Source organism: Pholis gunnellus (assembly GCF_910591455.1).
Source record: "Pholis gunnellus genome assembly, chromosome: 12".
Taxonomy (NCBI): domain Eukaryota; kingdom Metazoa; phylum Chordata; class Actinopteri; order Perciformes; family Pholidae; genus Pholis; species Pholis gunnellus.
This window is the reverse complement of record NC_136539.1, coordinates 20,090,104-20,113,495: the sequence shown is the minus strand read 5'-3', so window position 1 is coordinate 20,113,495 and position 23,392 is coordinate 20,090,104. Positions and strand designations below refer to the sequence as shown.

General features: G+C 44.6%; 3 protein-coding genes across 9 annotated transcripts in view; 1 reads left to right on the top strand and 2 right to left on the bottom strand.

Moving 5' to 3' along the window:
• The window catches only part of caska (calcium/calmodulin-dependent serine protein kinase a), a 96,010-nt gene that overhangs the window by 40,652 nt on the left and 31,966 nt on the right, over positions 1-23,392 (top strand). For all 7 annotated transcript variants that reach the window (XM_079170005.1, XM_079170003.1, XM_079170001.1 and 4 more), the window contains exons 3-8: positions 1,793-1,898; positions 4,082-4,159; positions 4,261-4,333; positions 21,421-21,523; positions 22,192-22,367; positions 22,865-22,987. In XM_079170005.1, coding sequence (XP_079026131.1) covers positions 1,793-1,898; positions 4,082-4,159; positions 4,261-4,333; positions 21,421-21,523; positions 22,192-22,367; positions 22,865-22,987 — 659 coding nt within the window. The remainder of the gene's footprint in view (positions 1-1,792; positions 1,899-4,081; positions 4,160-4,260; positions 4,334-21,420; positions 21,524-22,191; positions 22,368-22,864; positions 22,988-23,392) is intronic.
• On the bottom strand, positions 13,292-15,489 carry LOC306704471 (putative G-protein coupled receptor 82). The gene is made up of 4 exons (XM_079170837.1): positions 15,396-15,489; positions 13,987-14,801; positions 13,755-13,883; positions 13,292-13,666 (listed from the first exon to the last, which is right to left on the bottom strand). The coding sequence occupies exons 1-4, from the start codon at positions 15,418-15,420 to the stop codon at positions 13,442-13,444; spliced, it is 1,194 nt and encodes a 397-aa protein (XP_079026963.1). The 5' UTR covers positions 15,421-15,489; the 3' UTR covers positions 13,292-13,441.
• gpr34b (G protein-coupled receptor 34b) lies at positions 18,206-20,208 on the bottom strand (the record flags this gene model as incomplete). The annotated part of the gene is made up of 3 exons (XM_079170205.1): positions 20,040-20,208; positions 19,045-19,600; positions 18,206-18,788 (listed from the first exon to the last, which is right to left on the bottom strand). Exons 2-3 carry the CDS (start codon positions 19,575-19,577, stop codon positions 18,206-18,208), a joined length of 1,116 nt encoding a protein of 371 aa, XP_079026331.1. The 5' UTR covers positions 19,578-19,600; positions 20,040-20,208.

Below are 23,392 nucleotides of genomic sequence, written 5' to 3'. Positions count from 1 at the left end.
GGCATGCACATGAGGTAGTGCTGCCTTTCTTAGGCCTTTCTCCATGTTCTTTCATTCTGTCAGTCAGCTTGAAAAGCCTTGAGTTGAGTTTCCTCAAAAGATAACTCGGAAAGTATTAAAATGTCTTAGATGTGAATTAATTTGAAAGTTCTTGAATGCGTTCTCTTGCCTGTCTCAGACAGTGGTATCAGTTATGATTTATTTTATTGTAGGACTGTTGTGACCGTCTGCAGGAGGCTGTTGAATCCATCAGACCTGCAGCAAACAATCACTGCTGCAGCTAGGAAGCTCTTCATCTCATACATAATGGGCAAGCGTCAAGTCTAGCAGAAGCTTAAAAGAACTTCAATTAATGAATCGTTATTCTTCATTAACTTCATTAACTGTGTAGAAACCCGGCACGTCCAAGTGTCATTTCCAGTGAGACATTTCCAGAGATGCCGTGAGTCTCACATCAGACCTGTGAATGTGAGAGATGCAGCTGTTTACCTTTTTGATTAGTTTGGCTGCTCAGAATAAAAATACTAAACCTGGCTGCCAGTCAGAATAAAGAGCGGTCAGCTGGAGAGAGTGAGACGAGGTTTGATTTAAAGTCTTTAGGTAGTGGGGAGGGACGGCCGGTGGAAATGGTGATGATGGAGGAGGAGGAGGAAACAGAAAGGAAGAGTAGAATGGTTGTCCTAAGAAGAAAGCGTGTGTGTGATGCAGTTTACATACAATGCCGATAGATTAAGTGTAAGTGCAATGATTTTATTTTCTGGCCTCCGTGCACGTCGGTCTTGTCAACACTCTGGTTTTATCGAATGCTTTCTAGTTATCTGTTTCTCTGTTTTAATGACTTAAAAGAAAAAGCGTCACATTGGTCTCATAAGAACGAGAGCTCTGCTGTCTGTGTTTGGCCAGCTGTGTCGGTCATCTCTCCCCAGTGATCTAAAGTCTAAACAGACAGACCGCGTTGATCATCTCAGCGTCGGTAACCTCCTCCATTAACCCTCCTCTTGTTTAGACACTTATTGCCAGGCAACAGTACGAGGATCTCCAATAACGGGAATGAATACAAACAAACATCACTTGAACCTAAAGGAGAGCAGAGACAGTCCTGCCGATGAGTCATCATCCCGGTGTTTCAGGAGCGCGACCCTTTCTGTTGCACATTTTCCTCTCTCCTCTCTGCCAACGGTGAGAGCCGAGCTACAGGAAGCCCCGAGGCCCGGCAGCGGAGAGCAACGGAAAGCTTCAGGGTTCAACCACTTACAGGTGTAAAGGTGTCTTTCAACGTGTAGCACGTTGTCAGTGGTTTCTGTCTGAAGTTCTGCAAATTAGGGCGAGGGGGCGTGCCGGTTTTAAGACATGTCGGCAGTAAAACGGGGAAATCTGACAAGGTGCCAAAGAAGATCCCAGACCTACGTAGCAGCTCCTCGGTTGCTGCTCTGAAGACTCCGACTCATTCTGTTCTGGGCACATGAACACTTTTTAGTGCTCGTGCTCTTCGTTTCACTGCTGATGCTACTTCATCTTTGTTGGCTCAGTATATGACACAATACATACTACAATAAATGTGTTTCCGGTTCAGCAGAAATTAACATAAAAATGATGGTCTTGTGAGAATAATTCTCCTACATACTGTACATTACACGCATATTTTCTCATCTTAAACAATTCAAAAGTCCTCAGTTGAAGAATGAAAGAGATTAATGAAATGTTCAGTACATATATGAATGCATGCTGGTCCACATATGCTCATATCTCTCTCTCTCTGTCTGTGTGTGTGTGTGTGTGTGTGTGTTTTCAGATCTGAAGAGGGAGGCCAGCATCTGCCACATGCTGAAGCACCCCCACATTGTGGAGCTGCTGGAGACGTACAGCTCAGACGGGATGCTCTACATGGTTTTCGAGTAGTAAGTCTCCGCCTCGCAAAGGATTCCCACTCGCAGCATGATTGAACATATACAAGTGGCATCAAAAGACCCTCACGCTGACAGCCGTGTGGGTAAAGAAAAAGGAGGAGATAGCGGGGTGGATGTCACAGAGGGTGGCGCCTTACAGGAGAGTGCGAAGAGGAGGTGGTGTTAGGAAAGAGGAGCGCGAGGAAGGAGACGGAGGAAAGGATGACGGCGTGGTCGCAGCAATAGCAGGACAGAGAGAAACCCTGCGGTGCTTTTATATAATCGGCACTGATATGTGAAAGCTTGTTAGCTGAGGATTGGGGGGGGGGGGGGGCAGTACCATATATATGAAGGGAAAGAGATGAGATTAAGATTTCACACTTGCTCTTACCTCCAGCCTTCCTCAGAGCGGCTGCCTCTCCCGAGCTCCTCGCAGGGCCCGCTCTGTATCTTCATCTCTCCTCCTCTTCCAGAACTAATTCCTTTTATCGGTTAATTCTGTTATCGCTGAACAGGCAAGCGCGCTCGGGTTTCGGCACACGGCTCCATCATACGGCTCGGTGCAGGCGAGAAAACTCTCAAGGAAAATGCAAGTGAGCTCCTTTTTTGTTAAAAGGGATTTTTTCACGGTGTCGGGAGCTCATCTGTGCACGAGCTTGTGCTCGGTACACACTGTAGAGACACGTGGGAGTGCAGGTAGTTTGGAGGCGTTGTTTGAGCGGTGCAGCCCTCTGAGAGGACAGATAACTTGAGTCAACATGGTAGATAAACGCAGAGAGCTTCATCCGTCTTCCCAGGTCTCCCTCCTGGCTAATCAAGCAGGAATAAAATGTGAGCGTGTACGTGAGGTGATGGGAGTGGAGGAAATATGGACGTGCCCCCTGTCTAGTCCTACAGAACGGCGCCGTTTAATTGGTGCAGAGGCTTAGTGACAATAAAGAGAAGGGTGCAGTAATTGGGGAAGAATGAGAACAGAGCAATTATGAGCGACAGGATCGGCTGTAGCTAAATGACTGGCTCATAATACATGTGTGTGTCATTCACTCTTCAGTGTGTGTGTGTGTGTGTGTGTGTGTGTGTGTGTGTGTGTGTGTGTGTGTGTGTGTGTGTGTGTGTGTGTGTGTGTGTGTGTGTGTGTGTGTGTGTGTGTGTGTGTGTGTGTGTGTGTGTGTGTGTGTGTGTGTGTGTGTGTATTGTGTAAGTAAAGAGACGGTTGTATAGGACCGAGGTAGTTTGCACAGGACCTAATGGCCACAGCTTAAAAGTGAATGCCGAGCAGCTCATTGAGTGTGAGGCGCGACACCTTTTTCAGCCCATTGAGACGCGCCGTCACCTCCGGCTACAAGCTGGTTCTAACTGGGCCGAGGAAGCTGTCGTCGTTTAAGCCGCGACTTCGCTCTAAATTACTCCGGAGGGATTTTACGAAAGCAAAAGCATTAAACCCTCACCGTCACACCAGCAGCAGCAGCAGCAGCAGCTTCTCCTCCTGAAGGCGCGGAGCTGCATGAAGCGTGTGCAGGTGTTCTCCTCTCAGAATCAGAACATGATCGTCCAACAACAGTAGTGTGCAGAGATGTTGCAATATTATATATTTTCTCTCCATACATTTAAATATATAAATGTAGCATCTGATAACACATGGATTTTGGTTGAGAGAGCACCATCTAACCATTTGCTCATTTTAAAATTTACAGAATACAAAAAATAATTTATTTGAAATTCACCTGTAACAAAATAAGCTCCCTCTAGTGGAGTATCTATGGGACATCTTTAAAAACACCCAGCATCCATTATGGGCCTCTCCAGCTGTGTATTTTACAAAAGAAAATACAGTAATTATGTTCATAAAAAGTTAAAATTGCCCTCTTTAGTTTGTTTGAAAGTATGCACAACATGTCCTTGCTTTAGTTGCTCAATCTGAAGTAGTCCCCCCCCCACCACCACCACCACGTTTACATCCCAGAGTCATTGGATGCTGTCGGCATCATACTGGCTGTTTCTGTATCACACCATCAACCCACAGAGACCCAACATGATTGCAGCTTTTCCTCGACCGACCGGCGTCGCCCGTTTCATCGACACAACCAATCACAGAGACGTGTTAATAAGTGTGACCTTTCCTTTGTACCCAGATTCCTGACTTGGCCTTTACGCTGATCCTCCTGTCTGTGTGTGTGTGTCTCTGTCTTTCTTAGCATGGATGGAGCAGACCTGTGCTTTGAGATTGTAAAGAGGGCAGATGCTGGCTTTGTCTACAGCGAAGCAGTGGCCAGGTGGGGATTCACGCATTTTGATTTTCAATCCTTTGGAGATGCTCTCTCATGCTGCCGTTGGTATTTACGATGCAACAATAACTCTACGTCTTTTCCTTCAGTCACTACATGAGACAGATCCTCGAGGCGCTACGCTACTGCCACGACAACAACGTCATCCATCGAGATGTCAAGGTATTTCTGACGCTTCATTTTCTAACTTTACTGCGACCGTCCCCGCTGCAAGGTGACCGTTGCTGCACGAGAGACGTACCGTAGAAGCAGTTGAGGCAATGTTGACAAATGAGGAACGACGGTGCATTACACGGACATGATTATCAGGTGTTGATTCACAGCAGCACCCCTAACCAGACACAGCCAGTGTCATCCAAACACAAGAAGCTATAAAAGTGATATGATTTATGAAGCTGCTGCCGCAACTTCAGTTCTAGTCAGACCTGCATCTCTTACAGGAAAAGTACATTCAGAGTTACAGATGTAAACCTGCTGATGTTTGCTACAGTTCACCCCCAACATGGTTACTTCATCGATTAGTTCTTAATAATAAGCTGCATGTGTTTGGGAAGGACTGACCACACGACTGTAAATGAGACTCTGATTCTACTGCTCGAGCTCTGTGAACGTTTCTAAGTGGATGTTCTGATATCATCTTGCCGTTGTTTACTCTGTACCCCGTGTGCTTCAATCCATCAAGGATTCACTCCACTTTTTTGATTTTCCGTTCACCGTGGTTAACCTGGGTTGAGTCGTGTGTTATCCGATTAGTCTTTTTTGGGGGGTGAAGTATTCCTTTAAGTGCTGCAGAAATGTGGTACTATCACCACATACACACTGCCAGTTTATTAGGCACACCTAACTAAAACGAATGCAGGTGTGGATCCAATTGTATGATTTTGGAGGGTTTAGTTTGTGGTGCTACACAAAGCACATCGTCCAAAATGTGTTTGAGGAAAAAACAAGTCTGATAATAAATAAATGAATATAATTTACATAATCTTAAAAAACACTTTAGGGTTTACAGCCACAGCTGAATTGTATTTTAATTGCAGTCTACTGGAGGTTTGTAGAACATTATTATCATATTTAATTTAGTTTTCATGTTATTATGTTTGGATAACGGATGGTAGAATCTGAAAGGTAGAATCTCAAAAATATATTGTACGGTTTGTAATTGATGGGCTTCCTGGGTGACGGTTTTGATTCCAATTAAAACCTCAGAAACACAAAGAAAACAGCAACTGGATGGAAAAAGAGATGAACTGGATGAACGTAACACTCGTTGCCTGCTGCGGTTCAGATGTTAAAATTGCAGCGGCCATTACTTTCTCTGCTTGTAGGTGGCAACGTCCTTGTGTATGCACCTGCAGGTCTGATCTGCTGCTGCAGCAGCGTGGTTCTCCTGTAGGTGGCGCCTGTTGTCACATGTAGAACTGATCCGACAGTCTGCTGCCTCCCTAACCTCAAGAAGTGAACCTCAAGAAGTGAACCTGTGAGTTTAGTGCTAGTCAAGATATTGCTCCTTCCTCTTTCTGTGCTCTGTGTATTATCCAGAAACTATTCAATTCCTAGTAGTTGGATTTGACACTGATTGACTCATATTTTGCCGGTGCTGAGAGGAAAAAGCAGACGTATTTTCTTCGCCTTCATCAGCTCACTCTCTTATCATATCACGGGAATAATCAGCGACTCTTCAAAATGGTGTTAATGAATATAAAACACTCTTAATTCAGGTGTTATTCATACCCAGCAAGACGACTAATTGCTTTGAGTGTTGTGAATGAAGCCTGCAGTGTGGTGGACGGCAGGGAGCCGTGAACTGACATCTCGTCCATAGTTTAAACTGTCAGAAATTCACGTCACGTGTGAGATTTCTTCACATTTTTTTCCGCTGCAGAATTAGCATGTGGTGCGTTCCGCTGCTCTTCTCCCCACGCGCCTGCATCTGTGTGAAAGGGTTAATAATGCATTCGCTTGTGTCGGTGTGTCAGTCGTGTTTGTATTCTCGCGTGTGCTGTGGGCTGCAGGTTAGCTATCGTGTCAGCCGGTTGTAACCAACTCTTAACAGTGAGAAGAGCCGGCCTGGAAATAATAATAAAATAAGGCTTTGCATTCAAAGCGCCGTCTCTCGTCTCCCCCGTCACACTCTGCGCATTCACAAACAAGCAGCGCGAAACACAATTCCCTCGGCAGCCTCCCCAGTCCTGAGTTTAACTGTTTTTATGTGATATTCACAGAGCTCAATTGCAGCACTTCATTTTATGTGTGTTTTATTGCCTTTTCCAAGAGACTCATTACGCGTTTTCTATGATCACAGTCGGCTCCCAGCTCGTGGGTTACTGTCTGTGCCCTCGGCATTGTGCTCAGGTATTAGTCATCGTAACCTACACGGTCCCTATCTCTGTGTCTTCAGTCTGCTGAATCACTGGCTTAGTCTCATTGTCTGTGTGTGTGTGAGCGATAGCCAGCAGGACGTGAGGCGATACACATGTTTACACCTACAGTGTGTGTTTCAGTGCATCTCCTGGTTATTAGTGATATATCTTTTGTTTTAGTTGCGTACGCCTCCTGTTTCCTCTAGTTCACCACTTATTGGCCATGACGTCGGGTGTAATATACCCCAAAACACATCGCAGCACCTTTACACAAATCTAAACACAACATGCCCAGCATGATGGTTTTGCGTCACACGAAGAAGACACAAAGCTTGTAATTTGTAACACTTTCAAGTCCAAAATACGCTGTGATACAAATTTCTGTTTAATTATGAGCATACAATTGAATTTCAATTTTCCATTAAGGAAAATGATTTGTGTATTGCTGTGATATTGCTTTCTGGAAGAATCAGCGTGTCAGAAAATTGTAACCGGTGCATTTTTTTAACTAAAACCTTGATTCCTAATGCAAATCCATAAGGCAGAGGCATCTCTCTGTGACACACACACACACAGAGAGGGAAGAAGACATCGGTAACATTGACAAACAGAAGAGAACTAAGAAAGGAATCCATAGAACTGAGACAGTATATTGCTACATAATGAGTACAGAGTCTTAAAAGGAGAAATATAAATCAATTTCCCCTGGAACCAAGTCTAACTAACAGTTCAGTATCTTTTCCACATCTGGATACATCTCAACGGCCTCATAGCTGAGAGACGAGGCCCTAAAGCCTTACTCTCCAGACTTAATGCCTCTAATGATACAAATAGTGATAGATGAGGGAGGAATAACTTAAATGTTGAAGGAGCATTTTTTCCGTCCATGGATATAAAACTAGAATGCCTTTCTGTTAAAGAGTCACAGCAGCATCTTCCAGAATGTTGTACTATTTACAGGCAAGAAGTCGATTAATAATGTGACTTCCTGTCAAAGATTTAAGTGTCAGGCATTGTGTGTGTGTGTGTGTGTGTCGTACTGTTGACCACAGAGAACACTTTTCACACAGGTCACTGACTCAGAATGAAAAATCTTACTTCCTCCTGGTACATTTCTTTTTTTGTTGTTGTTGCTGTTCCCTAGAGATGTAGGAAGCATTTCAGCCACACATCCACTCCACACACCTCTCATTTCTCAGCAAGAATACGTACATTTGAAACTGAGAATGAAGTCGTGAACCATCACTACCGGTAGGTTTCAGGTGCATTATACCTGACGGAAGATGCATTAGTTTACCCATTTCAAAGTACTGATTCAGCATTCCAAGTATTGTTCTTTTGAATCTTTTTTTGAATGCTGATTCAGCGTTCCGAGTATTGTTCTTTGAATCTTTATTGTTGGAATGCTGATTCAGCGTTCCGAGTATTGTTATCCTTTTCTTTATTGTTGGAGTGCTGAGTCAGCATTCCAAATGCTGATTTTTGCTTTATTTGTCCGGAAGCTGACATAAAAAGATCTAGTTTATTATGGGTTATGTTGAGAGGGAGTGAATTTGAAATCTGCTTGTAGTTTGGATTGACTTAGCTAGTTTTGGGTTAATGTCCAGTAAACTCTAGCAATAAATAGAACACGAATAAATGCAGCTTTGACATTGGTTCACTTCTGTTATCATTGCCATTTAGCAGTGACTGTGTGAGCTCCTATCTCTGGTTTATCAGATGTACTGTCTGAGATGTATGCCCTTTACAAGGGGCACACCGGGGGGGCACACACACACACACACACACACTCACACACACATGCGGTGCTTTAACAACTAGAAGGGCACTCGAAGAGCGCAGACTTCCGCCGAGGCCGTCTGAATATAATGTGTGTATCGACCCCTGAGATTCAGATTCCCTCCAAAATTGAACGTGTTCCTCCTGAGCCCATGTGACTCCCTTCCGCCAGGTTTCATGATAAATCGAGCCGGTTGTTTTTCCCCGTAATCCTGCTGATTAACCAGACGAACAAACAGAACAGAAAACATGACCTCCATGGCGGAGGCAACAAGGCCGCCCTTGTTGAATATGGATCAGCTGGAGTGTGCCACATCGTTCCATGCGTGAAAGTCACTGAATTCATTTAAATCCTGATCATAAATCCTGATGTCTCTGTATTTCTCTTCCTCCCCACTCCACCGCAGACCTCCAGCGGCGACGGCAGCACCGCTCCGTTTGTGTGTCTATTTCTGTGCGTTTGCCCTCGGCCCTCTCGTTGCCGCAGACGGCGTTCATGCAAATGCGGCGCTGGCTGCTAGAATGACTTTATCCGGCTTCAGTGTTTTCAATGCTCAAGTTTGAGATGCCAGTGAACTTTCTTTTCCTCCTCACACATCCAGTGTTTGTGCTATAGCACACACTTTTTTTGAAGTTGAAGCCGTGCTGGATGTTTGATCTGCGAAACACGGATCCTGATGTTGTGTTGAGCAATCCGAGGAATCCGTAAACACGGCAGAACTTTTGATGTAAACATAAATGAATAGAGAGCCGCGCTGCTGCAGAGCCATACCTTAACATACAACAATAGTATTTCTTTTTTCTCCAGGTATACTAAGGTGAAAGGAGAAACAGCAGGCTTTACTTCTGTGCATTTTATAGTTTGGCTGTCTATAATATAGCGGTGTCTCTGCAGGAACACTGAAACCTCACACCAACGCTGATGCCTTCCTGTGGCCTTTCTGCACGTCACGATGGAGACAACTTCTCTGTATGCTCTGGTTAAGGTGTGAGTGCGCCCATGCTTTGCCATGTCCATTTACAGATGAACGGCTGATGCATCATCGCTGCGACGGATAAAAACAACTGTGACAAAAAAAACAACAGCGTGTTGTTCTCCCTCACCACTTCACCTTTCTGTTTCCCGCTGTGGCCTCCTGCTCATTGTTCCTCGCATTGAATGGCACATTGCAGCGCCGGTCCAGTGCCTTATGATTGAAGCTGTCACTAATACTCAATAAAGTAGTCCCGCTATATTATTCCGATTTAGTTCACAGCAATACATCTTGTCAAATGAGTTTGACTCAGTTTGACCAAAACTCTCTCTCACTTATTTTTCATGACTTATTCAATATCATCCGGCTTTTAAACCAACATGTCCTCACTTAACAGCCTTGAGTCTCGTGGAACGACTGCACTCTGAAAGCTTCTGTAATCATCTGTAAACTCAAATAAAGAACTTCTTTCTTGCCTTTGTACAAGCCCTGTAAAGAAAGGAGTCAAGTATTACCTGCATCATACATAAACAAAGGTTGAATACTCTGGAAACAAATTGATTTATACCCAGATAAAGACTTTTAACTGTTTCTAAAGCATCTTAAAACGAACTAGTCGTCTTTGTCTAATCCCTAGAAATGTAAATTGTGCGTTTGTGATTGTCACGTCACTGCAGGGGTCAAGTTTCCGGCCGCATGTGCATGTTAGTGCACGTGAGTCCCAGTTTGTGTGTTTGTGCGCCCCACTAGTTTTGCCGCCGCGTTGAGAGCCGTGTTGAGGCAATCCTTCAATCATAAATATGCTCAGAATTTCGAATTGAGGACCTTAAAACTGTCTCGTCTCCAGCCGATAATTCATGGTCAGCACGTGTTAATGCACCCACACAATCAGCGACAAGCTGAGTGAATCTCCCCTCTAGTCCTTGAGCGTCACCTTCAGGTGGTGAGCTTGAGCCGCACATCTGTAAAACAGACCGGACTGAATGATTGTGTCCGTGTGCTCACCTGTCAGTCCCTCTGCACAACAAATGCCACATTCTACATATGAATAGGTAGTGAAAGTGAAATAGCTGGAGAAAGGACTCACGTCCCCTCTGAATACTTGAATGTCAGCTGTTTTTACCAGATAAAATGAGCCTCTGGTTCACTCGGACCTCTTTGTGAGACACACAGAGGACTATTAGCTGCCTTGTTAGTGCTGTTTGTGTGATGATGTGTGGCTGCATGGAAGAGCTAATAGCTTATTTAATGGCATTCAATGGGCCTTAAGGTGTCGACCATGAAAAGATGACATTGAGGTTTCACAGTCACACACACACACACACACACACACGCCGTCGCACGCTCATGCAGAAATATCTGCATCCATTTATACTCGATCTGCTGGTTTGAAATGTGTCTCAGATGTCCGGGTTTGATGGCAAAATGACACCTTTGTGTACCACGGCGCTCGTCACATTCATGGCAGTTTTTGTTGTAATTTATGTAATTGTAGCTGTTCTTGTTTTCCCAGAGTTGTTGTCTAACTGTCGAAGAGACAAAGAGACGGACGCAGCTTGTCGTCTCCATTCTCATATTGTGCTTTTGTCATTGGAGATTTCCAGCGACAGATATCTCCTTTTAACACGTGTATATGTGATTTCTCTCCTGTGATATTAACGATTCTATATGCAGTGCATGCACGCAGTTGGACAAAACAAAGGTAGCTCCGCCCTGAAGCATCCCCTGCTTTGTCTATTTTACTCCAGTGAAACCATCATTTACTAGATGAACATCATGCTGTATAGAAGAAGACTTGAAACTAGAGATTGAGACCATAAACTCATGTTTCCAATGTTTACTGAGCTAATAAATCAGGAGAGAATTAGAGTCATTTTCTCATAGACTTCTATACAACCAGAGGAGTCGCCCCCTCACAGCCATTAGAGAGAAAACAAGTTTAAGGCTCTTCAGTGTTGGCTTCACTTTTCAGACCAGGAGGTTGCCGCCAGGTGTGAACGCAGCCTTAACAGCTGTTTGTTTGTTTTTAAACGCCCACACTACGTTCACGCTAAGCTATGTTTACACTTACACTTGGTGTTACAGCTTGACGCGAATGAAATGTGAGAATAGAGAGGTCTCGTTATATATACATGGCATCCGGAGATAAGAGTGTTACATTGAGCTTATTTTCTTTTAAGTGCGAGTTGCGAACGGGAAACCCTTCTGCACTCTTACATGAGGTGTGTGTGTGTGTGTGTGTGTGTGTGTGTGTGTGTGTGTGTCAGAAAATAAAAGTCCACATGACAACATACAGACGGGATGCTGCTCACTGTCTGAAGAACTTTTCATTGATCGACTGGTGACTTTTAAAAGCGCCGTTAACAGCCTCCCACCTCCCGAGAGTGCCGGTAGCGATGATCTCTCATGTCTGAGAGCGTTTTGCTTGAACACACAAAAACAATAATCAGCCATCGTGTGCCTGCCTCTTTGACAACAATGGACAGCCACTGGAACTAATGCCATCTCCGGGGAGACTCACAACAACAACAAATCAATGGAAGAATGCACACAGACGCACACATGTGTACATGCATGCACCGGATACACGGTGTCTTTTGATACGGGCCGCTGGTGTCTGTGATGAAGCCAAACAATTGGGGGAATTATTTAGATAATAGTCACAATCATTCAGTAAGGAGATGGTTTCAGCAAATGAGAGATAAAATGCTTTAAGTTAAGCTTCTAAAAGTTTGTCGGGGGATGGGAAAGTGAGTGTGACTTATATTAGACCCGCCCTTCCTGCCCGTAGACCGAAGCAACTTGACTTTTGTTTTATTTTTATAAGTGCCTAACAAATGTGTTAGGCACTTTTAAGTGCGAGAACGGGAAACCCTTCTGCACTCTTACATGAGGTGTGTGTGTGTCAGAAAATAAAAGTCCACACAAATGTGCATGTGAAGGCCAGTAAACTGTGTCACATAAACAATTTTTTTATTTTAAACAATGGTGTTATGGACAGAAAAGGTCTCCCTCACTTTTCTAAATCCTTGTTTTGTACCCAAATGTTTTACAGTTTTACAGTCGGAGTGACTAAAATCTCTCTCGTCAGCGTCCTTTTACTAACCAGCTGTCATGTCTGTGATGAAAGAAGCTCTGAGTCGATGGAACTGAAAGCTCTGCAGATATTAGTGCTACCGTCGTAAAAACAACTTCTGTATGTGTTTGGGGGAAACTATTAAAATGTACAGGTTAAACATAATATTTATCATTTCCAGATCAATCTAATTTTCAATAGGGTTATCTATTATACAACAATTAACATTTCTGATTTATTTAGTTAACTATTAATATTATTAAAGGCACAATGACCAATTTATCACATTGTGTCTTTTGCTACGTTGATGTAAATGCTTCAATATGTCAGTACTTCTTTAATTTTCTGTATTCTTTAAGCCCGAGTGTGTGTCCTCCTTCTGACAGGAAGATGAGACTTTTTCTCGGATGGTATCCCTCCAGCTACAGTATATTACAAGCAGCGAAGGCTCAGACTGTGGCTCAGCACATCACTCGTTATTATACATTCTCCCCCTCTCCCCGTGAATTCTCCTGGCTCCGTTTCTTTTATGCGTGCTGTGTGTTTTTCCTCTGGCCTGTGTGTGTATGTGTGTGAGTGAGTGAGTGTGTGTGTGTGTGTGTGTGGGGGGGGGGGGGGGGGGGGGGGGGTCTGCTTCTCTCTGCTGCCTGCTTCAGTCTGTAAAGCCCGGGCCCCTCGGGCGACACGCATCTGCAGGGGCCACACTTCACAGAACATTGTCTTCTTGAAAACTCTCCCAACACAAGTCTCCAACGCCTTCTTCACAAACACCAGCGCACACATTCTGTAATCCCTCCTCAATAATTTACACACAATTACCGAACAAGGTTGAGCACACATGGACATCAAATATGTATAGCCTGTTGTTGCACATGATTGGTGCTCCACAAGCATTTCCTTGTACATTTGAAAGAAAATGTTCTCATAGATCACAACACTTTTTTATTTTTTTGAAAGGAGTGACATGGCTAGATAAGACATTGCACTTTATATATTTATATATTAACCTCTAGACTACCGGGACGCCATCACTTTATACGTTTTTAAACGTCCGTCTTCATTTAAAAGAAACATTTTCCGGCTACAAAACAGTTCCTTGAGTTAAATCCACAGTTCCATCCTCCAAGTGTCCGGCCCTCTGATTGTCACTTCCCATCGCCGAACTCGTCGGTCCGCCTCTGGGGCCGTTTTGGTGGCACCTTAAAAGTCTGAGGATTTTATGACGGAAGGTCTTGTCTAACAGGTAGTACATCAAAGGGTCAGTTGCACTTCTCAATGCGGCCAGAAACAGCAGGCAGTTCTTCAGCTAGAGGAAGAGGAGAGAGAAACTCGGTCATAACTCGGTACGGTAGTAAAGAATAGCATTCATTTGCATCACGGTGATATTCAGTCACCTCGACGAAGATGGAGAGTGGGTGGCAGTGGTTGCCAGGCGAATACATCAGCTGACGTCGGTCGATTACCAAAGAAGTAAAGATGGGTTTGAAGATATGGTACGGCAGCAGACAAACTGAAAGAACAACCTGAGAGGAGTAGGTTGAAACAGATTCATGTTTGACTCGAGCAATAGGAATTAGTTATGGTCATAAATGCAATAAACATACGTATGATATAACTTGTAACCACCTGGATGACCACGATGTTGCGGAGCACCCTCCCCAGCAGGCTCTGGGAGTTCTTCAGCCTTGTGCTGAGACGTGAGCGTCGGATATGCCTCAACACGGTCATGTAGGACAGCAGCACCAGCAGGTAAAACACAAAGAACATGGTTATAACGGGCACAGCGAGCATTGCGGACCGCCTGCCCCCTATCTCCACCGCGGGGTTGTAGCACATCTCCACACATCCATCCTTCACAGCCGCATCGCCGCTCGCGGCTTCGTTCACAGAGTAGTAAACCGTCACCGGCACCGTGCTCCCGACCGTCACCACCCACACGGCGGCACACACCCTGCTGGCGAAGGAGGCCTGCGTGAGACGGGCGAAGAAGCCGAGCGGCAGCAGCGTTATGCAGCCGCTCGGCCTGGAGGCGTGGGTGTGCTGGATGAGGGCCGCGAAGCGGCTGAGGGCCACCCAGGTGAGGATCACCATGCTGATGTTGATGTTGACGTAAAACACCGGGGTGATGCCGTGCACGACCAGCTGACACAGGACGCCGCTCTTTGTCCAGACCGAGCCCCTCGCAAAGTACGCCGCCAGGAAGGGCGTGGTGAGGGCCAGCATCAGGTTGGAAATACTCAGGTGGGACAGATAAACGTGGACGGGGGAGAGGGTGGCGATGCACCGCAGGAACACCCACAAAGACAGCGCGTTGCCCGGCAGAGCGGTGAGGAAGAGGAGTGTGTAGGCAGAGGGGAGGAAGAAGAGCGTGGCGGCGGTGGGGCAGAGGGTGAGCACGGAGGAGGAGAGGGAGGCGTTATCCGGTGTGTACTCCATTTGATCTGTAGGAAGATGATGGATAAGAGAGGGAGGACAGAGAAACAAAGCTGCTATAAGCGAGACAGAAACCTAAAGATATAACAGGTCAGCGCTTATATTTGTCTAGGTGCGATATGATCGTGATAGATTAACAGAACGCGTGTTAATTTTAACTTGAACATTTATTTTCAAACTACCCCTGAAGTCATTGCCTAAAAATATCTGAATGAGCAGAAAAAAAGAAAACATTCAACATATTGCAGCATTTTAGAATTGAGATATTTTTATTTTTCCTCCATATTTTCATGTATTTTCTACTTCATTTTTGTGATATTATGCTAAATATAGAAAAGCACAGATGGTAAAGCAGATTGACACTAATTATTAGTCAGTGTTTTGCTCTCGTCTTCGAGCTAAACACCCCGTATGTGTTCACCAGAAAGAAAAAGTGCAAAACACTTTCGGCAAAAGTGACGGCCAAATTTATGTAATGTTACACAATATTTTAACAACGTTCATTAAACTCTTTTTATCTGTTACGATTACCACAAGTGATAAACATTCAGCAAATGAGGATACGTGTCCAAATGAACATCCAGATCAGGCGTGATACATACCACACACGGAATCATTCAAAGACATCAACAGCACAACTCTCTCCAAGGAAGAATTCACAGATGAATGTCAACAGCAGTTAGCAGCCGGCTCGATGCAAAACCTGTAGCTTCCTGCTTCTTAACGAACTAGATGTTCATGATAGACGTTTCAGAGCTGGTCTCTTGTGTGTGTGTGTGTGTGTGTGTATATACAGTATGTGTTTGGGTCAGTGTTACAGATGCTATATTTGTTTTCTACTTCCTCAATCACCATACGTGATGACGAAAGTGACGTAGTGTGTTGCTTGAGAATAGATAACGAGGGTGAGAAGTTGTGGCACGCTGTGCTTGTGTATTTGAATAAGTCCTACATGAAAGGTGGTGCATGCTGACAGCATTCATTATTATGGGAGGAGTTCAGCTAATTTTGCAATCCTCCTTTTCAAGGTTTTATTTTTTACAAATATAATGCATATATTGAGTATTGTATTAAATCCTTTTTTCTTAATATTGTTTATTTCCTCATGTAGAATTTAGAGTCTCCTTCTATCTCTTTCAACACCCCCCCCCCCCCCCACCCCACCCACCCACACACACACACACACACACAAACACTTCAGTCCTCACTACACAGAAGTGATGTGAACACGGCCGGTTGTGTTATCCTGCCTTGTGGTGGCACTGCTGCTCTAGTTCTCGCTGAGAAGAAGAGCGAGTTGGAAGCGTTCTCTCTCCTCTGGTCACGCTGTAGAATCTATATTGATTGACCCGTTGAACTCTTTTAATTCTCAGTTAATAAACAACACGATTAACCACAGTGGCATTTGCTTTGAAAACAAGTAAATACAGTACAAAGTGTTTTTTTTACATATCACAAAAAGCTCTGACTCTTTACAAAGAGCGGTTGTCCCTCGGTGAAGCCTGACACTTTCATCTCAGTGAAAGCTTCTCTGTGATCAGCATTTGTCGTGAAAGTTCCGGCTTTGATGTCGTCTGCGTCTTCTTAGTGTCACGTGTTGCTCCATTGTTTGTACTCCAGCAGTACTTGATTTAAATAAATAAATGGAAATCCTTTCTTTGGTGATCCCAATGTTCTACTTGTGGTAGTTGAGCTATCACTGGTTGCTCTACGTTAATACAGTGACAGATATGATGATGAACTCCTGCTTAAGAACACAACACTGATGAAGTTCAGGCTTTCTTCTTGAACTGAAATGATTGATCGTTCAGTCAATCGCCTGAATATGAATCATCAACGAATTTGATAATAGATTGATTTGGTCATGTATCAAGATAAAACATTCTAAACATTGGTTCCAGATGTTAGCAGCTCTTCTCTGTTTTACTTCATTGTAAATTTAAAATGTTTGAATCTGGACAAAATAAGCAATTTGAAGCTCTGAGAAATTGGTTGGAACATTTATTTTAGCATGCTACCAGCTGGATGGATATGGTGGTCCATCCCCACCTTTTGTCCAGAGTGACCTTCATTATACAACACAACTATTCAATCGATTGCTGTTACACTTCTGATAAGCACGGTACCAAGAGAGGCTTTGGTGGTCTCCGGACTCTTTCTGTGGCGCCACAATCAGGTCAAAGTTATCACTATTGTCTCAACGCCTACCTCATGGATTTGCACTCATGCTGTTTACTAATGACTTAATGACTCTACTGCCACCTTCAGGTCCACTTTTACATTTGTCAAATCCATTGTCTCATTACTAAATACCTGCAAAACTGAAGACTTTGAGTTGAAAGCTAATTAGCTAATGTAAGATTGCTAACAAGCTGAGCTAAGATGGTGAACACGGTAAACATTATACCAGATACACGTCCACATGTTAGTATTATTATATATATATTAGCATTTACAGCCTCACCGGGCCGCAAGCATGGCTGTCAACTTGAGTTTTGTCTTTGTTTATCTGGGGAAAAATAATCAACAGATGATACGTAATGAACATAGTTATTAGTTTGTAATTGTTGACACAATGTAAACTGGTTGTCTTGGAAGTCTCCTCACCCATTTGGAGCAGATGTTATCTTCACATTCATGTGTGATTGAAAGTCTCTTCAGTGAGTGGTCCCACATATGTTAAGAAATGCACACACACCAAAGCCTCAAGTGCCTAAATACCTACTAAAGGCTTAATACAACTGTCAAAATACAGCTACAGTACAAGATGCATCAGTTATCCACCAGCTCTCATCTCACCACGGAGTTAGATTAGATTAGATACTTTATTAATCCCGCAAGGGGACATTTTTATTTATCATTTATAGGTACAGCTAAAACAAGGCAATACAAATAACAGAGTGAAAAAATGTTAAATATAAAAATGCACAATATATACAATAACATAGTTGTGGGATAGATTTGGCCTGAGGTGACAGCAGGTTGTTGCTTAAAGTAAAGCGGAGATGTTGACAGTATGACACCATTCACAACATAGCTTCAGCAAAATGACACAATTAGAATGCAAGTTTAAGGAGCTTAGCTTTATTCGCTCAGACGGGAGATTCAAACTGATGAAGCTGCTGCTGTTCCACCTTTCTTACTTTTATCAGGTATGTTTGTTCACTGTAGATGTATAGTTCATGATACTCCTGTAAGATGAGTTCCTGCCTTCATCAAACTCAGGCGACAGCAGCAAATAGAAGTACATGTTGAGGAGAGCGACAGTCAACTCTCCCTGCTGCTGCTGCTGCTGCTGCTGCTGCTGCTGCTGCTGCTGCTGCTGCTGCTCCTGCTGCCCTGCTCCTCAGCAGTGCGGTTGCCGTCATGTTGACTTTGGAAACGGTGGAGACTCGCTGTCTCGGAGCGCCTTTTACGTTCCAGCTTGGCTGGATTCGGTCGTTGTCATCTCCTTCAAATGGTTGCTGAAGCTGACGCTTTCCTGTGCTCTGCTAGTCCTCCCGCTCTTACCGTCCGGCTCCACGCTGGAGCTGCTCCCGCTGACTCCACCAACGTCTCGCACGCAAAACATGTTGCCCACCAAGCGCAGCACCTCCTTCCTCACCGAAGAGGACAACAGGAAGTACATAACAGGATCCAGGCAGCTGTTGAGGGCAGAGAATAGCAGAACCACCTCGTTGGCTTTGTCAGCAACTCCCTGCCAGAAACACGTTGTGTCGGTGATCTGGGTCTTTATGTAGAACACCCTGACGATGTGATAGGGGACGAAGCAGACGGTGAAGAGGAAGAGGATGAAGAAGGACTTCCTGGCAGTTCGGGCGTAGCGGGAGGCGTTGGGCAGGTCCGGTTTCTCCTGCGATGCTCTCAGAAGCTTGAGTGCGATCTTGCCGTAAGACACCACCAGAGAGATGAAGACGAGCCAGAAGACAAACACCACAAAGATGTTGATGTAGGCTTTCCACTTTGCGTTATGGAGCTTCTTGTAGTGGAAACATCTGGAAACAGCAACATGTGTGGGGGACAAAAACAGTAGTTTGATTATAAGAAGAGCTCAAACAATTCTTAGTCGGCCAACGCTTTTAAGTAAACAATTTTGTTGATTATTGGAGTACTTAAAATTTCTTGGAAACAAGTCAGTCAGCATGAAAAAGCATTAAAAAAATTACGAATTGACTAAAGAAATCTCAGTCGCCAAGGACCAAAACAACCGATTAGTCTAAAGCGGGGGGGCGCTCTACAGGTGTCACCAACCTGTCCGACTGTGCGGGATTTTGTGACGTCAGGAGCGCCAAAGTGAAAGCAAAGGCCACGATCCAGACGACCGCACAGATGGCAGTGCTCCACCTTGTGGTCCGCAGTCTGTGCTGCACCCTCGCACCTCGGTGGATCTTCAGGTAGCGGTCCACGCTGATCAGCCCCAGCAGCGTGACACTGATGTACATGTTCATGTAGAAGAGGTTGCCCACCACTTTGCACAGGATGGGACCCAGGGTCCAGACATTGCCTCGGCTGTGGTAGAGTATCCTGAACGGCAGACACACCACCAGCAGCAGGTCGGCAAAAGCGATGTTTATGAGAAACACCCGCACCGAGTTCTTCTTGGAGTCAACGCAGAAGAAAACCAACAGAGCCACCAGGTTCCCGACGAGACCCAGGACGAAGATTATAGAGTAGAGCACCGCCAACGGGCTCTGCAGCGCGCCGTGATCCACGCAGGTTTCTTGGGTCGCGGTGAAGTTCATCTCGCCGGTTGTGGCAGACGTGGTGGAGGTGTTTTCCGTCATGGTGGTCTTTGTGATCCTCAGTCCTGCAAAATGGGAAGAAAAGAAGTGTGGAATATTTTTGGAGTTAAGAGTTTTGCTTCACATGATAAAACTTTTGGATTCATTAGTGCAGGCTTGTGTGGATTAGCCCTAAATCAGCCTTAATCCTGCCCTCAACCATCACATATACCACCAGCTGACCACCAGAAAGAATCCACAGCATTAATCACTCTGTGCAGGTTAACCGGGTCTTTGCTTTCGACGTGATATCATCTATCAATAGAAATGCAGAACTCGTGAGTTCTAATTATCATAATGCGCCCAACAACCAGCAGTGCCCGTCCAGTCAGTGCATATGAAAAGATCAGTGACTGAGATAGTAGTAAAAAGTAAAGAGCTTGCTTTGCTCTTCATCTTGCAGCTTGTGTAACAAACTAAGAAATGTTGTAAATACTTCAAACTAGAACTTGTTGAAGTACTCACCTAGTCATTGAAGTCCATTAAAGAAATGTTTGCTCTTGTTTCTTCTTGCACACAAACTGCTGTCGAGTAGAATCACTTGTGCTTTTGGTCGCCTCTTCTTTTCCTCTCGCTCACTCCAGTTTATTCCCTCGAGCTTAATCTGTACAATATGCCGTCCTCATAAAGTTCAAGATCCCTCCCTTCTGTCTTTGTGTATTCAACTCCCCGCTGTTGTCTATATTCCACTCTCCAAATATTGAAAGTTCCGATAAGAACAGCGCTGCGTAGAGTTAGTTTCCTCTCTGTGTCCTCGCCGGCGGTGTCGTAGAAAGTATACAGAGATATGCTGAAGTGCAGAATGTGGTGATGTCGTACAGAGGAAACCTTCAAGCTGTGGTCGACCCCCTCTTTCCTCACTACCACTTTGCAGAACTCTGGCCGAGATAGAGAGAAAGGCAGGGCAGGGCTTAGGGCGGACCTTCTGATTACACACATGAGAGCAAGCAGTGGGATTGCACAGCGTGCTCCAATTGTATGTACACAATATGCTTTCCACTTGGGCTCCGAGTATAATATGGAGGTATCCGCTGAGTGTGGCCAACTGTGAAAGAAAAAGGCTCCCGAAATACCCATCGTATGCCCTCAACAATAATTAAAGCAGTGCTTTCGGGGCAAAGCAGGGCCAGGTTTAAATTGCCACCCAGGAGACATTAGCTGCTATCAGCCTCTCGAGCTAAATGTGTAGGCAGAGGGTCACACATTCACACATCTGCTCGTGAAATCATATTATGATATCTTGGGTCTGAGCAGAGGCATTGTGTGTGTGCCATACGTACACATAGGCATGCATATATGTGCACATGCAACCGCACATGTTTTATGTGTTGGAAGGTGTTAGCAACCACAAATGTTTTACTTGTACTGAGCTATAAGGAAATCCAAAAAGAGAGCGTGAAACGATGCAAGAAGCTGCTTTAACTTTAGACAAATCTAAAAGTCACGGTTGAGTTTCCGGAGAACGTAATGGAATAATGTGACATTGCGGTATTCTAACATATTCCTCCCCTCACAAGAGAGTTGAACTAAAAATGAATTTGCAAGTTGATTAATTTCTCCGCTGGCAGTCACTGTATTTTCTTTCTTTTTCTTTTGAGAAAGGTCTTTTGTCAGAATAAACTTGACATTCTGCTTAAGATACTGAAGCAAAACATCAAATGTATATCACTCTTCCTCCGCTGTGATCCTCCTACAGCGTGGGGTTACTTGGGTGTGTGGTCGTGGTGGGTGATGGTTTTGGGGGTTCGGGTGTGTCTCTTTTATTTATAGGAGGGTGTTTCTCTTTAATTAGCTAAATACGAGCATCAAATCACGAGTGTCTCTTCTCTCTCTCCCCTGTTCTCAGCCCCACTGTGTGCTGCTGGCGTCCAAAGAGAACTCCGCTCCGGTGAAGTTGGGGGGGTTCGGAGTCGCCATCCAGCTCGGGGAGTCGGGACTGGTGGCCGGAGGTACGGCAAACACAACCGTACACAAAGTCTGGATAAAACTGTACTATCAGCACTCGCACGTTACCTAATGACTCGAATCAGTACACAGAGGAACATATGGAGCGCTTAAATCACAGATGGGACTAAGCAACGGCTTGCTATTTTAGTGACCAATCAAAGTGCCGACTTCGTCGTGCGGTACTTAAAATTCACACATCCCGGAGAAATTCTTCTTTTTGGTAATCATCATTTTGACAAAACAAGCTCGCGCGTCAAAACGAACACCATGTACATACAAACAGTATGTAGTGATTTCTTAGCAGAACATTTTTTTTGTATTTCAAAATCCTTCAAATTGAAGACTATCAGCTGTCAAGAGCATTACAACCAAAAGAGCAAAATTGGGATTCTGAGCTTTTGCACTCTAAAAATGAAGCTTTAGTTTTGAACCTGGACATGAACAGCTGTCTAGTTCGTCAGCTGTTAGATAGAAATAAGAGACAAACCGACAGCAGGAAATACATAGTTTCATAAATTGCACAAAAACATTTCCTTTTCCTACATCAGAGACCATTAAAAACAGAAATGAATAATGAATAAAGAAGTCTTATTGAGCATCACTGTGTCTGGGACTTTGCATACTTTTAGAGCTGTACACTGTGATGACCTGGCCCTCCCTCTCACCACAGGTCGGGTAGGAACTCCCCACTTCATGGCCCCAGAGGTGGTGAAGAGAGAGCCGTACGGCAAACCTGTGGACGTGTGGGGCTGTGGCGTCATCCTCTTCATCCTCCTCTCAGGCTGTCTGCCTTTCTACGGCACCAAGGAGCGCCTGTTTGAAGCCATCTGCAGGGGCAAATACAAGGTGAGGGCAGAGGGTCATAGATATGACAACCTTTTGGCCGTACGTCGCTCCAATGGGTAAAATAACATGACGCTCTCAGAGTAAATGGCTGAGATCTAGGAACACGGCAACATTGCTAAATAGAAGTTCGATGGAGAAAAGAAACTTGATAAGATTTAAACGAATTCCCACATTTGTCCAACTTGTTTGGAAGAGAAAACAAGGTAAACATTGTAATTATTTTTTACCCAAAACCACCCGTTGTGAACATCACCTTCCTGGTTTTGAGCACCGTTCTTGCTATAGCTCTAACAAATAAATAAAGAGAAAGAGAACTAGATCATTTAGTAGAGTTTCACCCCATCGCTGTGTTCCTAGATATCAGCTCCTCCGTTATTACTGAGAGGAAAGACGGCCGAGACTACAGAAATATCACCTGACTGGAATTATCCTTTAACGTTTAGGACATGGATGCTTGGTGGTCTGCTGAAATGTCTGTTTATATCCGTTGTGTGTAGATGAATCCACGCCAATGGGCCCAGATCTCAGAGAGCGCTAAGGACCTGGTGAGGCGCATGCTGATGCTGGACCCCGCTGAGAGGATCACCGTCTACGAGGCTCTGAACCACCCCTGGCTGAAGGTAAGGCGGAGCACTTTCTAGCCATGCTCGTGTTGTTTATTTGTCAGTGGGGAAACTGAAAAAGTATTTCCTGCTTTGGTGCGTGGGTCTCTAAGACACGTATTCAAAGTTTTGACTTTTTGTGAAAGTTTTCTGAGACAGAGCAGCACAGTGAAACCCCGTCGCCCAAAGCCATCACGTAATGATCAGTCGCTCGGGTGCCACAGCTCCTCCAACAGGAAAACAATGACAGTGAGCGCCGGCACAGCGGTGTTACTGCTTGTCATGTGTTGTCAGCGGCAGCTTTTATTGTCTCGTCTTCCGTGGACAGTGATGGAGGGGTACTTACAGATGACAATTCAACTGAGAGACTCGCAATTCGTCCGGGAGCCGCCTGAAACAAATCTCCACATTTTAAGGGGCGTC

Coding starts and splice junctions, on each gene's coding strand:
- LOC306704471 (XM_079170837.1), bottom strand. CDS start 15,420: ATGTCTTTGAATGATTCCGTGTGTG. Junction 14,802..15,395: donor TTTGAATGATTCCGTGTGTG/GTATGTATCACG, acceptor ATCTTCCTACAG/ATCAAATGGAGTACACACCG. Junction 13,667..13,754: donor CACTCTCCATCTTCGTCGAG/GTGACTGAATAT, acceptor CTCTTCCTCTAG/CTGAAGAACTGCCTGCTGTT.